Source organism: Oncorhynchus mykiss, chromosome 23 (assembly GCF_057628025.1).
Source record: "Oncorhynchus mykiss isolate SJ-2025 chromosome 23, ASM5762802v1, whole genome shotgun sequence".
Classification (NCBI taxonomy): domain Eukaryota; kingdom Metazoa; phylum Chordata; class Actinopteri; order Salmoniformes; family Salmonidae; genus Oncorhynchus; species Oncorhynchus mykiss.
This window is the reverse complement of record NC_143044.1, coordinates 775,459-787,464: the sequence shown is the minus strand read 5'-3', so window position 1 is coordinate 787,464 and position 12,006 is coordinate 775,459. Positions and strand designations below refer to the sequence as shown.

Below are 12,006 nucleotides of genomic sequence, written 5' to 3'. Positions count from 1 at the left end.
TCAAAAACAAGGTGACCCCAAACCTTTGAATGGTAGTGTACGTATACACTGAAATTCCACACTATACACTGACTCAGTGAATGGGTTACTCAGGAAGTGCATAGATGATGTTGTTCCCACTCTGGCGATTAGAATTGATCCAAACCAAAAAAACACGTGGATAGATGGCAACAACACCTTCTTCACCCGCTTCGAGGAAAACAACATTGATCCACGACGTGGTCCCCCTCTGCTCACGAGGACTGTGTGCTCTCGTTGTTCGTGGCTGATTTGAGTAAGTAATTTAAGAGTGTTAACCCTCGCAAGACTGTCGGCCCAGACGGCATCCCAAGCCGCGTCGTCGGAGCATGTGCAGACCAGCTGGCTGGAGTATTCATTGGCATATTCAATCTCTCCATATCCCAGTCTGTTGTCCCAACTTGCTTATATCCAACATTGTTCCTGTACCCAATAAAGCGAAGGTAACTGAACTAAATGACTATCACTCACTTCTGTCATCATGAAGTACTTTGAGAGGCTAGTTAAGGATTATATCACCTCCACCTTACCCGACAACCTAGACCCACTACAATTCGCATACTGCCCCAACAGATCAACAGACAACGGAATCTCCACTTCACTGCACACTGGACAAGAGAAATACTGTACCTAAGTAAGAATGCTGTTCATCGACTACAGCTCAGCCTTCAACACCATAATGCCCTCCAAGCTCATCACTGAACTCCGTGCCCTGGGTCTGAACCCCTCTCTGTGCAACTGGTTCCTGGACGGGAAGACCCCAAGTGGTGAAGGTAGGCAACAACACCTCCGCCACGCTGATCCTCAACTCGGGGGCCCCGCAGGAGTGTGTGCTCAGCCCCCTCCTGTACTCTCTGTTCACCCATGACTGCGTGCACATCCCTGATGACCTGAAATAAATACACTGTGGTAAAGGTGGCTGAAGAAATTAGGTTTGGCCCGTAAGACCCTCACAAACTTCTACACCATTAAGAGCATCCTGTCGGGCTGTATCACTGCCTGGTATAGCAATTGCACTGCCTACAACTGCAGGCCTCTCCAGAGGCTGGTGCAGGCAGCCCAACAGCAGGGGCACACTGGATGACCTCCAGGACATCTACAGCACCCGGTGTCACAGGAAGGCCAAGTAGATCATCAAATCAAATGTATTTATATAGCCCTTCGTACATCAGCTGATATCTCAAAGTGCTGTACAGAAACCCAACCTAAAACCCCAAACAGCAAGCAATGCAGGTGTAGAAGCACGGTGGCTAGGAAAAACTCCCTAGAAAGGCCAAAACCTAGGAAGAAACCTAGAGAGGAACCAGGCTATGTGGTGTGGCCAGTCCTCTTCTGGCTGTGCCGGGTGGAGATTATAACAGAACATGGCCAAGATGTTCAAATGTTCATAAATGACCAGCATGGTCCAATAATAATAAGGCAGAACAGTTGAAACTGGTGCAGCAGCACGGCCAGGTGGACTGGGGACAGCAAGGAGTCATCATGTCAGGTAGTCCTAGGGCTCAGGTCCTCCGAGAGAGAGAAAGAAAGAGAGAATTAGAGAGAGCACACTTAAATTCACACAGGACACAGAATAGGACATGAGAAGTACTCCAGATATAACAAACTGACCCTAGCCCCCCGACACATGAACTACTGCAGCATAAATACTGGAGGCTGAGACAGGAGGGGTCAGGAGACACTGTGGCCCCATCCGAGGACACCCCCGGACAGGGCCAAACAGGAAGGATATAACCCCACCCACTTTGCCAAAGCACAGCCCCCACACCACTAGAGGGATATCTTCAACCACCAACTTACCATCCTGAGACAAGGCAGAGTATAGCCCACAAAGATCTCCGCCAAGGCACAACCCAAGGTGGGGGCGCCAACCCAGACAGGAAGATCACATCAGTGACTCAACCCACTCAAGTGACGCACCCCTCCTAGGGATGGTATGAAAGAGCCCCAGTAAGCCAGTGACTCAGCCCCTGTAATAGGGTTAGAGGCAGAGAATCCCTGTGGAAAGAGGGGAACCGGCCAGGCAGAGACAGCAAGGGCGGTTCGTTGCTCCAGAGCCTTTCTGTTCACCTTCCCACTCCTGGGCCAGACTACATTCAATTATATGACCCACTGAAGAGATGAGCCTTCAGTAAAGACTTAAAGGTTGAGACCGAGTTTGCGTCTCTTACATGGGTAGGCAGATCATTCCATAAAAATGGAGCTCTATAGGAGAAAGCCCTGCCTCCAGCTGTTTGCTTAGAAATTCTAGGGACAATTAGGAGGCCTGCGTCTTGTGACCGTAGCGTACGTGTAGGTATGTACGGCAGGATCAAATCAGAGAGATAGGTAGGAGCAAGCCCATGTAATGCTTTGTAGGTTAGCAGTAAAACCTTGAAATCAGCCCTTGCCTTGACAGGAAGCCAGTGTAGGGAGGCTAGCACTGGAGTAATATGATACATTTTTTTTGGTTCTAGTCAGGATTCTAGCAGCCGTATTTAGCACTAACTGAAGTTTATTTAGTGCTTCATCAAGGACTTTAGTGCTTCATCAAGGTCTTCAGCCACCTGAGTCACGGCCTGTTCACCACGCTACCATCTAGGAGGAGACAGTACAGGTGCATCAAAGCTGGGAAAGAAAGACTGATTAACAACTTCTATTTCCAGGCCATCAGACTGTTAAACAGTCACCACAGCTATTTCATGTCTCTCCAGAGATGTTCGATCTGGTACAAGTCCGGACTCTGGCTGGGCCACTCAAGGACATTCAGAGACTTGTCCCGAAACGACTCCTGTGTTGTCTTGACTGTGTGCTTAGGGTCATTGTCCTGTTGGGAGGTGAACCTTCGCCCCAGTCTGAAGTCCTGAGCGCTCTGGAGCAGGTTTTCCTCAATGATCTCAGTGTACTTTGCTCCGTTAATCTTTTCCTCGATCCTGACTATTCTCCCAGTCCCTGCTGCGTGTTTGGCTGGGCGGCCAGCTCTAGGAAAAGTCTAGGTGGTTCCATACTTCTTCCATTTAAGAATGGAGGCCACTGTGTTTTTGGGAACTTCAATGCTGCAGACATTTTTTGGTACCCTTCCCCAGATCTGTGCCTTGATACAATCCTGTCTTGGAGATCTATGGACAATTCCTTCGACCTCATGGCTTGGTTTTTGCTCAGACATGCACTGTCAACTGTGGGACCTTATATATAGACAGGTGTGTGCCTATCAAATCATGTCCAATCAATTGACTTTACCACAGGTGGACTCCAATCAAGTTGATCATTGGAAACAGGATGTACCCGAGCTCAATTTTGAGTCTCATAGCAAAGGGTCTGAATACTTGTAAGGTATTTCTGTTTTTTATTTGTAACACTTTTTGCTTTGTCATTATGGGGTATTGTGTGTAGATGGATGAGGAAAACATATTGCATCAATTTTAGAATAAGGCTGTAACTAAAACAAAAATATTTGGGGGAAGGGGTCTGAATTCTCTGCACTGTATATTTATATTCCGGACTGACATTGCTCGTTCTGATATTTCTTAATTAATTTATTTAAACTTGTTTCGTGCATATTGTTGTGTATTGCTAGGTATTATTACTGCACTGTTGGAGCTAGAAACACAAGCATTTGCGATAACGTCTGCAAATCTTTGTATGTGACCAATAAACTTTGATTTGATTCCAATGTTCTTCATTGCATCTCAATTAGGAAAATTGGAATTGGATTGAGTCCCACCATGCCTTTAACACAATATCACCATTGCTAAATGGTAAAATGGTGCTCTGGGTCTGACTCCTCTGTAAATCTACTCAAGTACTGTAAACACTCTCCAAAACTTTTTCTGAAATGTATCCCCATTCCATCTCGGTAAAGTATTTGATACGATATTTCAATTGGTAAATATGTTTCCTTCATTACATGCAGGAGTCTCTGCCATTATATCAGGTGTCATATTATTTTTATTCCTGCCATAGCATTATTATTTGCAGCATCTTGATCTTAATCTGTTTATTATAATTATTTATATTATATATTGATATGATACCTAGATATTTATTATAACAGTGATGCTCTTTTTAGTTTTGCTTAACTTTAACCTACGCAAGGAAAGCACTTTAATGACTTACACTATTGGCATGACTACTGCAATTATTTTTATAGAGCGACCTTTCTTTATTTTAGGAGTACAAAGTGTCCAACTTTGAGCAGAGGCTGATGAGTGAGATAGAGTTCCGTCTGGAGCGCACGCCAGTCGAGGAGTCAGATGACGAGGTACAACATGATGAGATCCCAACAGGGAAGTGCATCGCTCCCATGTTTGGCAAAAAACTGAAGAACTTCAGGGCCATGGAGGGTGTGCCTATGACGTTCTCCTGTAAAGTGGTGGGGATCCCTGTACCTAAGGTGAGACAGCACATTTCTGTTTTTTAAAATATGTTATCATGTCACCCAGAATGTGTTTTTAGCAGAGGTTTTCATCTAAATTGCCTTACAGTATAGTGATAACAAAGATTTTTAGTATGTGTATGTGATCCTGTCAGGATTTTATCTGCCAATGCCAGGGAGGAAGGACAGAGTGCTCTGCTTGATTGGGTCTCTCTGTTGTATTATATTCGGGGGGTCGTCCGGGATCTGGACTTCGGTATGGCAGTTCATCTGTATGTTCACCATACAGTGAGTGGACATGTACTCAACATTTGTTAGAAATCTTCCTCGGTCTTCAACCCATTTCAGGTTTACTGGTTCAAGGATGGCAAGCAGATCTTGAGAAAAAATTATCATTATAAGAAGATACGAGAGGGGGACGGAACTTGTGCCCTACACATAGAGGTCACCAATAACGACGATGATGGCAACTACACTGTCCTGGCAGCTAACCCCCAGGTAACATAACCTCCTGTAATTGTTTCACTCTTATACAACTTTCCCCTTTGCCAAATCTGATTTGCTAATGAATTAATTGATGATCACCAGGGACGAATCAGCTGCTCCGGTCATTTGATCATCCAAACAGGTCCTCTCCGAAACCGAATGACACCTATGATTCACTCTCAGAGGTGAGAAGGACTGACTGAGTGTGCATTGTGATCTGCAGAGGCAAGAAGAACCCTCAGCATGGAGAGCCAGCATGATTTCAGCTCCTATTGTTGTTTGTAGAGGTTACGAACAGTAAGATCGCAGATGTAGATATTTCCCAGACTACTGTTGAACAGACACAAACCCTCATAGCAACCATAAACCCATATAGAGATAAACCAATCAGAGTTTTATCCCTATGATAGCAACACTAATCTCATACATCATTGACTTAGCGATTGCAGATGACAAGATATCTCAGCAATACTCGGGCCAATATACATGTACTGTAACATGTTCTGCACATCCCTACATGCCTACAGGGTGCAAGCCCGCATACAGGAAGTGGAAGAGGGTGAACTAACCCAGGAACGCTTCTTTCAACCTCACTTCCTCCAGGCTCCAGGGGACATGGTGGCTCATGAGGGCAGAGTCTGTAGATTAGACTGCAAGGTATGTGACATAACCATGGACTGTAAAATATCTGAATAGAGTGATTTAAGCAATGGTCATTTAATACATTTTAGATTTACTATAAAAAAAAACATTGTGCTAAATATCAGTCAGGATAGACTTTGAAGATAGATAGTACTGTATACATCTCACAAGAAGTGGTATGTGTTTCTCTGTTTTCCAGGTTAGTGGCCTTCCAAACCCAGAGCTGATGTGGCTGATCAACGGGAGGCCCATCTACCCAAACTTCTACCACCGGATGCTGGTGAGGGAGAATGGAATCCATTCCCTTGTCATAGACCCTCTAAAACAGGACGACGCTGGGACATACACTTGCATTGCCAGCAACAAAGCAGGACAGAGCTCCTTCGGTCTAGAGTTAAGAGTTGTGGGTAAGAGTTCTCAAAACAAGTATTTTCATGAAACCCAAATAGTGTACATCTTGGTAACAAATTAGTATTACATTATTAATAAATATTTAGAAGCATTTATGATGACTTATTATTGAAAGTTAGTATAAAATTTAACAATTATATAATGTAGGTAATCAATGATAGGTTTTGAATAAGTGATGACAAAAACATACATTTGTTTATATATTGACGTATGCCATGACAATTAATAAGTATTATAGTAATTGTACATGACAGAGAATAACTTATTTTCCCATTCAGAAAAAGAGATGAAGCAGGTCCCCCAGTTTGTGGAGAAGCTCCAGAACACAGGCATCGCAGAGGGCACCCCCGTCCGACTGGAGTGCAGGGTGCTGGGCATGCCTCCACCTGTCATCTACTGGAAGAAAGACAATGACACCATTCCTCACACCAAGGCCAGAGTCAGGTTAATATTCCCAAACTAACCTCTCACCCTCCAACCAGAAAGTTGACTGCCCACTTATATTCAAACTCATGTAGACAAGAGGTAACACACAAAACCCATGCATAGAGTACATTCCAATTCAGCCAGATTAGATTAGAAAATGTATGCTTGTTATTCACCAAAAACATTTAATTAGAACACAGTTGATAAATACATTTAGTTTAGTGTGATCATTTAATTGAAGATATGTTTTTTTATTCTAGCTTACACCAGGATGCCACTGGATATGTTTTCCTCCTGATTCAGCCAACCAGGAAAGAGGATGCTGGTTGGTACACCGTATCAGCAAAGAATGAGGCTGGAATTGTTTCATGCACAGCGAGACTAGACATCTATGGTAAATGAAATTCAATACAACTTTTAACAGCTTTCTCTTACCTGTCACAGTGTTTATTGTGATAGTTTTGAATGACTCAATAGTTGCTAATGATTGTGTTTTAAGTGTATCAAGATATCAAATGCATGGACTACAATGCCCAGAGCCATCTCTGTTCTTTGCAGCCCAGTGGCATCAACACGATCCTCTGCCTATGAAGAAGGCTCTGTGGTAAGGCAGTCGCTATGCAGCACTGACTGGCCAAGGCCTAGACATCAAGTCTGCCTTTCCCACGACGGACAACAGCCCCATCCTGTTCTCCAGTTCACCTATGGAGACACAGTTGGAGAGCGATGAGCTGTGAGGAGCTAGCTGTGTAAGAAGCAGACACACTCTGCCACAGGGTTGTAAAGTCTGTAAACTTCCCCATAATGCACAGGTTTTTCTGAAATTCTAGTTGAAAGTTTTGGAAAATGTATGGAATTTTGCCAACTTACTTCACCAGCAACCTAATCACCACTGGCCCTTTGAACCTACAAACTACTCTTCTCTAGAGTCTCGTAGGGCCGGTTTCCCAGACACAGATTCAGCCAAGTACTGAACTAAAAAGCATGCCCAAATAGAGACTCTCCATTGAAATGGTCTAATCTACTAGTCAATCTAATCTGTGGTGGCTAGTAGGATTAAGAGATGGAAGAGCAGACCTATGTGATACATTTGAAGTGATACATTAAAGTTAGAATGACAAAAACGGTTAGATTTTAAACTGTCAACCTAATGCTGTGTTTGCTTGTCCGCCATTCCTATTGAATTGTATCATTTCAAGCATCTGATTCACAAAAAACAGACACACTCGCCAAGTCTTAGTTCACGTGCCACCAAGTCAACTATAATCTTCCAATAGATCAGATTTATTATTTTATTTATTTTTGATTAGTTAAATTGACATGGCGGCGGATGGACTAACGGTTAGAGCGTTGAGCCAGTAGCTAAAATGTTGCTAGTTCGAATCCTCAAGCCAACAAGGTGAGATATCTGCAATGTGCCCTTGAGCAAGGCACTTAACCCTAATTGCTCCAGCAACAAGGTGATAATGGCAGACCTGGCCATGACCCCACTCTCTGAGGGTGTCTCAGGGAGAGTTGGGATGTACAAAAAAACACATTTCCAATTCACACATGCGTATTAGTACACACTTGTACATGTGTTAAATAGGATAAATATAATATAACTTCTGACTCACTGGAATTGTGATACAGTGCATTATAATTGAAATAATCTGTCTGTAAACAATTGTTGGAAAAATGACTTGTCATGCACAAAGTAGATGTCCTAACCGACTTGCCAAAACTATAGTTTGTTAACAAGACATTTGTGGAGTGGTTGAAAAACAAGTTTTAATGCACTTAATGCATAACCTAAGTGTATGTAAACTTCCGACTTCAACTGTGTGTATATATATATATATATATATATATATATATAGTACCAGTCAAAACTTTGGACACCTACTCATTCAAGGGTTTTTCTTTATTTTTACTATTTTGTAGAATAATAGTGAAGTCTTCCTAACTATGAAATAACACATATGGAATAATGTAGTCACCAAAAAAAGAGTTAAACAAATTCTTCAAAGTAGCGACCCTTTGCCTAGATGACACCTTTGCACACTCTTGGCATTCTCTCAACCAGCTTCATGAGAGAGTCACCTGGAATGCCTTTTAATTAACAGATGGCCCTGTTAAAAGTACATTTGTGGATTTTCTTTCTTTCTAAATGCATTTGAGCCAATCAGTTGTGTTGTGACAAGGTAGGGGTGGTATACAGAAGATAGCCCTATTTGGTAAAATAGTCCATATTTTGGCAAGAACAGCTCAAATAAGCAAAGACATGAAGGTCAGTCAATCTGGAAAATGTCAAGACCTTTGAAAGTTTCTTCAAGTGCAGTCAAAAAAAACATCAAGCGCTATGATGAAACTGGCTCTCATGAGGACCACCACAGGAAAGGAAGACACAGAGTTACCTCTGCTTCAGAGGAAAAGTTCATTAGAGTTAACTGCTCCGCAGATTGCAGCCCAAGTAAATGCTTCACAAAGTTAAAGCAACAGACATATCTCCACATCAACTGTTCAGAAGAGACTGCATGAATCAGGCCCTCATAGTCGAATTGCTGCAAAGAAACCCCTACTAAAGGACACCAATAAGAAGAAGAGACTTGCTTGGGCCAAGAAACACGAGCAATGGACATTAGACCAGTGGAAATCTGTCCTTTGGTCTGATGAGTCCAAATTTGAGATTTTTGGTTCCAACCGCCGTGTCTTTGTGAGACAAAGTAGCGGAACTGATAATATCCGCATGTGTGGTTCCCACCATGAAGCATGCGATGGTGTGGGGGTGCTTTGCTGTTGACACTGTCTGTGATTTATTTAGAATTCAAGGCCCACTTAACCAGCATGGCTACCACAGCATTCAGCAGTGTTACGCCATCCCATCTGGTTTGTGCTTAGTGGGACTATCATTTGTTTTTCAACAACAACCTCCAGGCTGTGTATGGGCCATTTGACCAAGAATGAGAGTGCATCAGATGAACTGGCCTCCACAATTACCCGACCTCAACCTAATTGAGATAGTTTGGGATGAGTTGGACTGCAGAGTGAAGGAAAATCAGCCAACAAGTTCTCAGCATATATGAGAACGCCTTCAAGACTGTTGGAAAAGCATTCCTCATGATGCTGGTTGAGAGAATACCAAGAGTGTGCAAAGCTGTCATTAAGGCAAAGGGTGGCTACTTTGAAGAATCTAAAATATAATTTGATTGAACACTTTTTTAGTTGTTACATGACTCCATATGTGTTATTTCATAGTTTTGATGTCTTCACTATTATTCTACAATGTAGAAAATAGTAAAAATAAAGAAAAATCCTTGAATGAGTAGGTGTGTGCAAACTTATGATTGGTACAGTACATCTTTAAAATTTGATCAAGAATTGGTTCGACAATATGATTGAATTTCCCATGATATTCAGATAAAACAGAATATTTCACAAGGAATAAATTATTTGTAAATGCACACCATATTGATAGCAGCTGGAAAAGCAAGTGAACTACTGTAAGCAAAGTGTTCAAGAGCAATGGGCAAAGTGCAACAAAAAAACACTAACAGTACAGATAGCAATAAAAACTGTACCATAGAGGCAGCTAAAAACACTTTTTTTTGTTCCTGTTTTGCATGTTATTTTGGCATTAATACGTCTGAGGAAAAAGGAAACTGCACACTGCTCTTGATAGTATCACTGATCTTTAATATAAGCTTTACGTATCGGCCTTGTGCAGTTTCCTTTTTCCTCATCTTATCCAACTCTTACCATGCACCTGCACAAAAGATAGCTCAGATGTGCGAGTGCCTTTTGAATTTTGGCATTAATACGTTGTTTGCAAACAATGTAATATAAAAATAATAATAATTGAGTTAATAAATCCGAATACAAACTTGGTCTCTTTTTTGCTTTCTTGAGAAAGGTGGCTCCAAATCAAATGTTATGGTTCGCATACACATTTTTAGCAGATATTATTGCGGGTGTAGCGAAATGCTTGTAGGCAGAGTGCTTTCTGTGGTGGGGCAGCCAGCGGGAAATACTGTGCATAGGGGTTGGTAATGTTCTCTAGTTGCGCCGTGATTGGCTCAGTGTTCTGTCACTCATGGTTACACTACGTCACTGCAAAATCTAAGGTTGAGCTAAAAAATTCAAGCCCCTTAGGTACTGCCATAGAGTTACTTAAGGTCATTGGCCACAGATAAAATAACATCAAATCACGTTATATCTACAGTTGCTTTGATTGGACTGTCATGTCAACATCACACTTTCAAGATCGCAAGCTATTGTAGCAGTCATCATCATGAATCAAGTCAACAATCTGCTGGCAAATCCTTTTCAATCCTAGTCATATGAAGAGATATTGTAGATTAAACGTATTGGTGCTCATTGGACATAAACATTTCACAAGTTGGAAATCACAAATTTAACAATGAGTGGTTTGGAAGGAGTCAGTGGCTAACTGCAACCATTGCAGAGCAATCACTAGCCTGCTTAAGTGTCTCTTTTTATCCCTTAAAAGGATAAACATTCAACATTGGCCATGCTGTCAATCCAGCATGATTTCTGCCACACTCAAAACAACTGGAAACTCTTAATTGGGAAATATGAGTTCAAGACAACTGAACTCAGAAAAAAATAGCTCTGACTGGGAAAATACGTTTTGAACGGTCATCCAACTTGGAATTGCAAGTCGGGAACTCTGGCCTCTTTCTAGAGCTCCGACCTGAAGATCCCTGATGTCATCATGATTCGACCTTGTTTTTTTTCTGAGTTCCCAGTTGTCTTGAAAGCACCAAAATCCAGAGAATGCCAGACTTTGATGGCAAAATTTCCATGAAGGACCGACGCACCACCTTCCTGTTCAAGTGAGCACAACAAGGATAGTGCAAAAATGTATTGTATGGTGCTGCATAAATGTTGTAATATGCCAGGGAGATATGTATACTGTTTGTAGCTAAGAAAGTAATACTATGTGTATGTTGTGTAGTAAGCTGTTAGTAGCCCATGTGGCTCACACTAAAAATGTGGTCACTTTCCCCCTCATAATTTCGCCTACTGTTCTGACTTGGTAGTTCACATGTGGCCTATATCCTGTTTTAGAGCAATGTAATCATCGACTATTGTAAGAGCTTTCATTGTCTACTTACATGCCCCCTTTATTTATCCTACATTTCTGACTTGGTGTACAGGGAGAACACTGTAAGAACAGCCCATGTTCTGAATTATGTCACTGTTCTGTCACTAGTTATGACTACATACGTCCTAGATCGCTCATTAATGTCTTAATCGAAATTACGGATTGCCTCGTCGTCCCCTTATGCAATAGTTTGTCAGTAGAAACCACATTTGTTTAAATTGGTTAAAGACAATTGTGATAAATAAAAGTATACCAGTTTAATTTAAGGAACAAAATTTGACAGCTGTGCCATACAGATTGCCAAATATTTGGGAAGAGATTTTCAATGTACCGATTTCATGGCACATAGTTTATCTACTTATACACAAAATTACGCCCGATTCAAAACTTATTGCAACCAATAGAATGTTATATATACCATCCCAGCTCTGCAGATTTTGCTGCGAAGAGACAATCATTAGATCATTTGTTTTGGTACTGTCCATATGTAGCATGTTTTTGGTCGCAGGTTCAGGAATGGCTGAAAAATTGCAACATTTACTTGGAGTATCTCTACAAATAG

At 41.8% G+C, this 12,006-nt stretch overlaps 1 protein-coding gene across 3 annotated transcripts in view; it reads left to right on the top strand.

Annotated features, from left to right (window-relative positions):
- LOC110502263 (myopalladin) overlaps positions 1–8,048 on the top strand; it is a 48,647-nt gene extending 40,599 nt beyond the window's left edge. For 2 of the 3 annotated variants that reach the window (XM_036959989.2, XM_036959987.2), the window contains 8 exons: positions 4,169–4,390; positions 4,721–4,870; positions 4,961–5,043; positions 5,386–5,515; positions 5,700–5,907; positions 6,190–6,355; positions 6,598–6,731; positions 6,896–8,048. In XM_036959989.2, coding sequence (XP_036815884.2) covers positions 4,169–4,390; positions 4,721–4,870; positions 4,961–5,043; positions 5,386–5,515; positions 5,700–5,907; positions 6,190–6,355; positions 6,598–6,731; positions 6,896–6,945 — 1,143 coding nt within the window. In that variant the 3' untranslated portion in view covers positions 6,946–8,048. Of the gene's footprint in view, positions 1–4,168; positions 4,391–4,720; positions 4,871–4,960; positions 5,044–5,385; positions 5,516–5,699; positions 5,908–6,189; positions 6,356–6,597; positions 6,732–6,895 lie in introns of those variants that run through there. The other variant, XR_016490849.1, reaches the window with a different exon arrangement.
- The last annotated feature ends 3,958 nt before the right edge of the window (positions 8,049–12,006 follow it).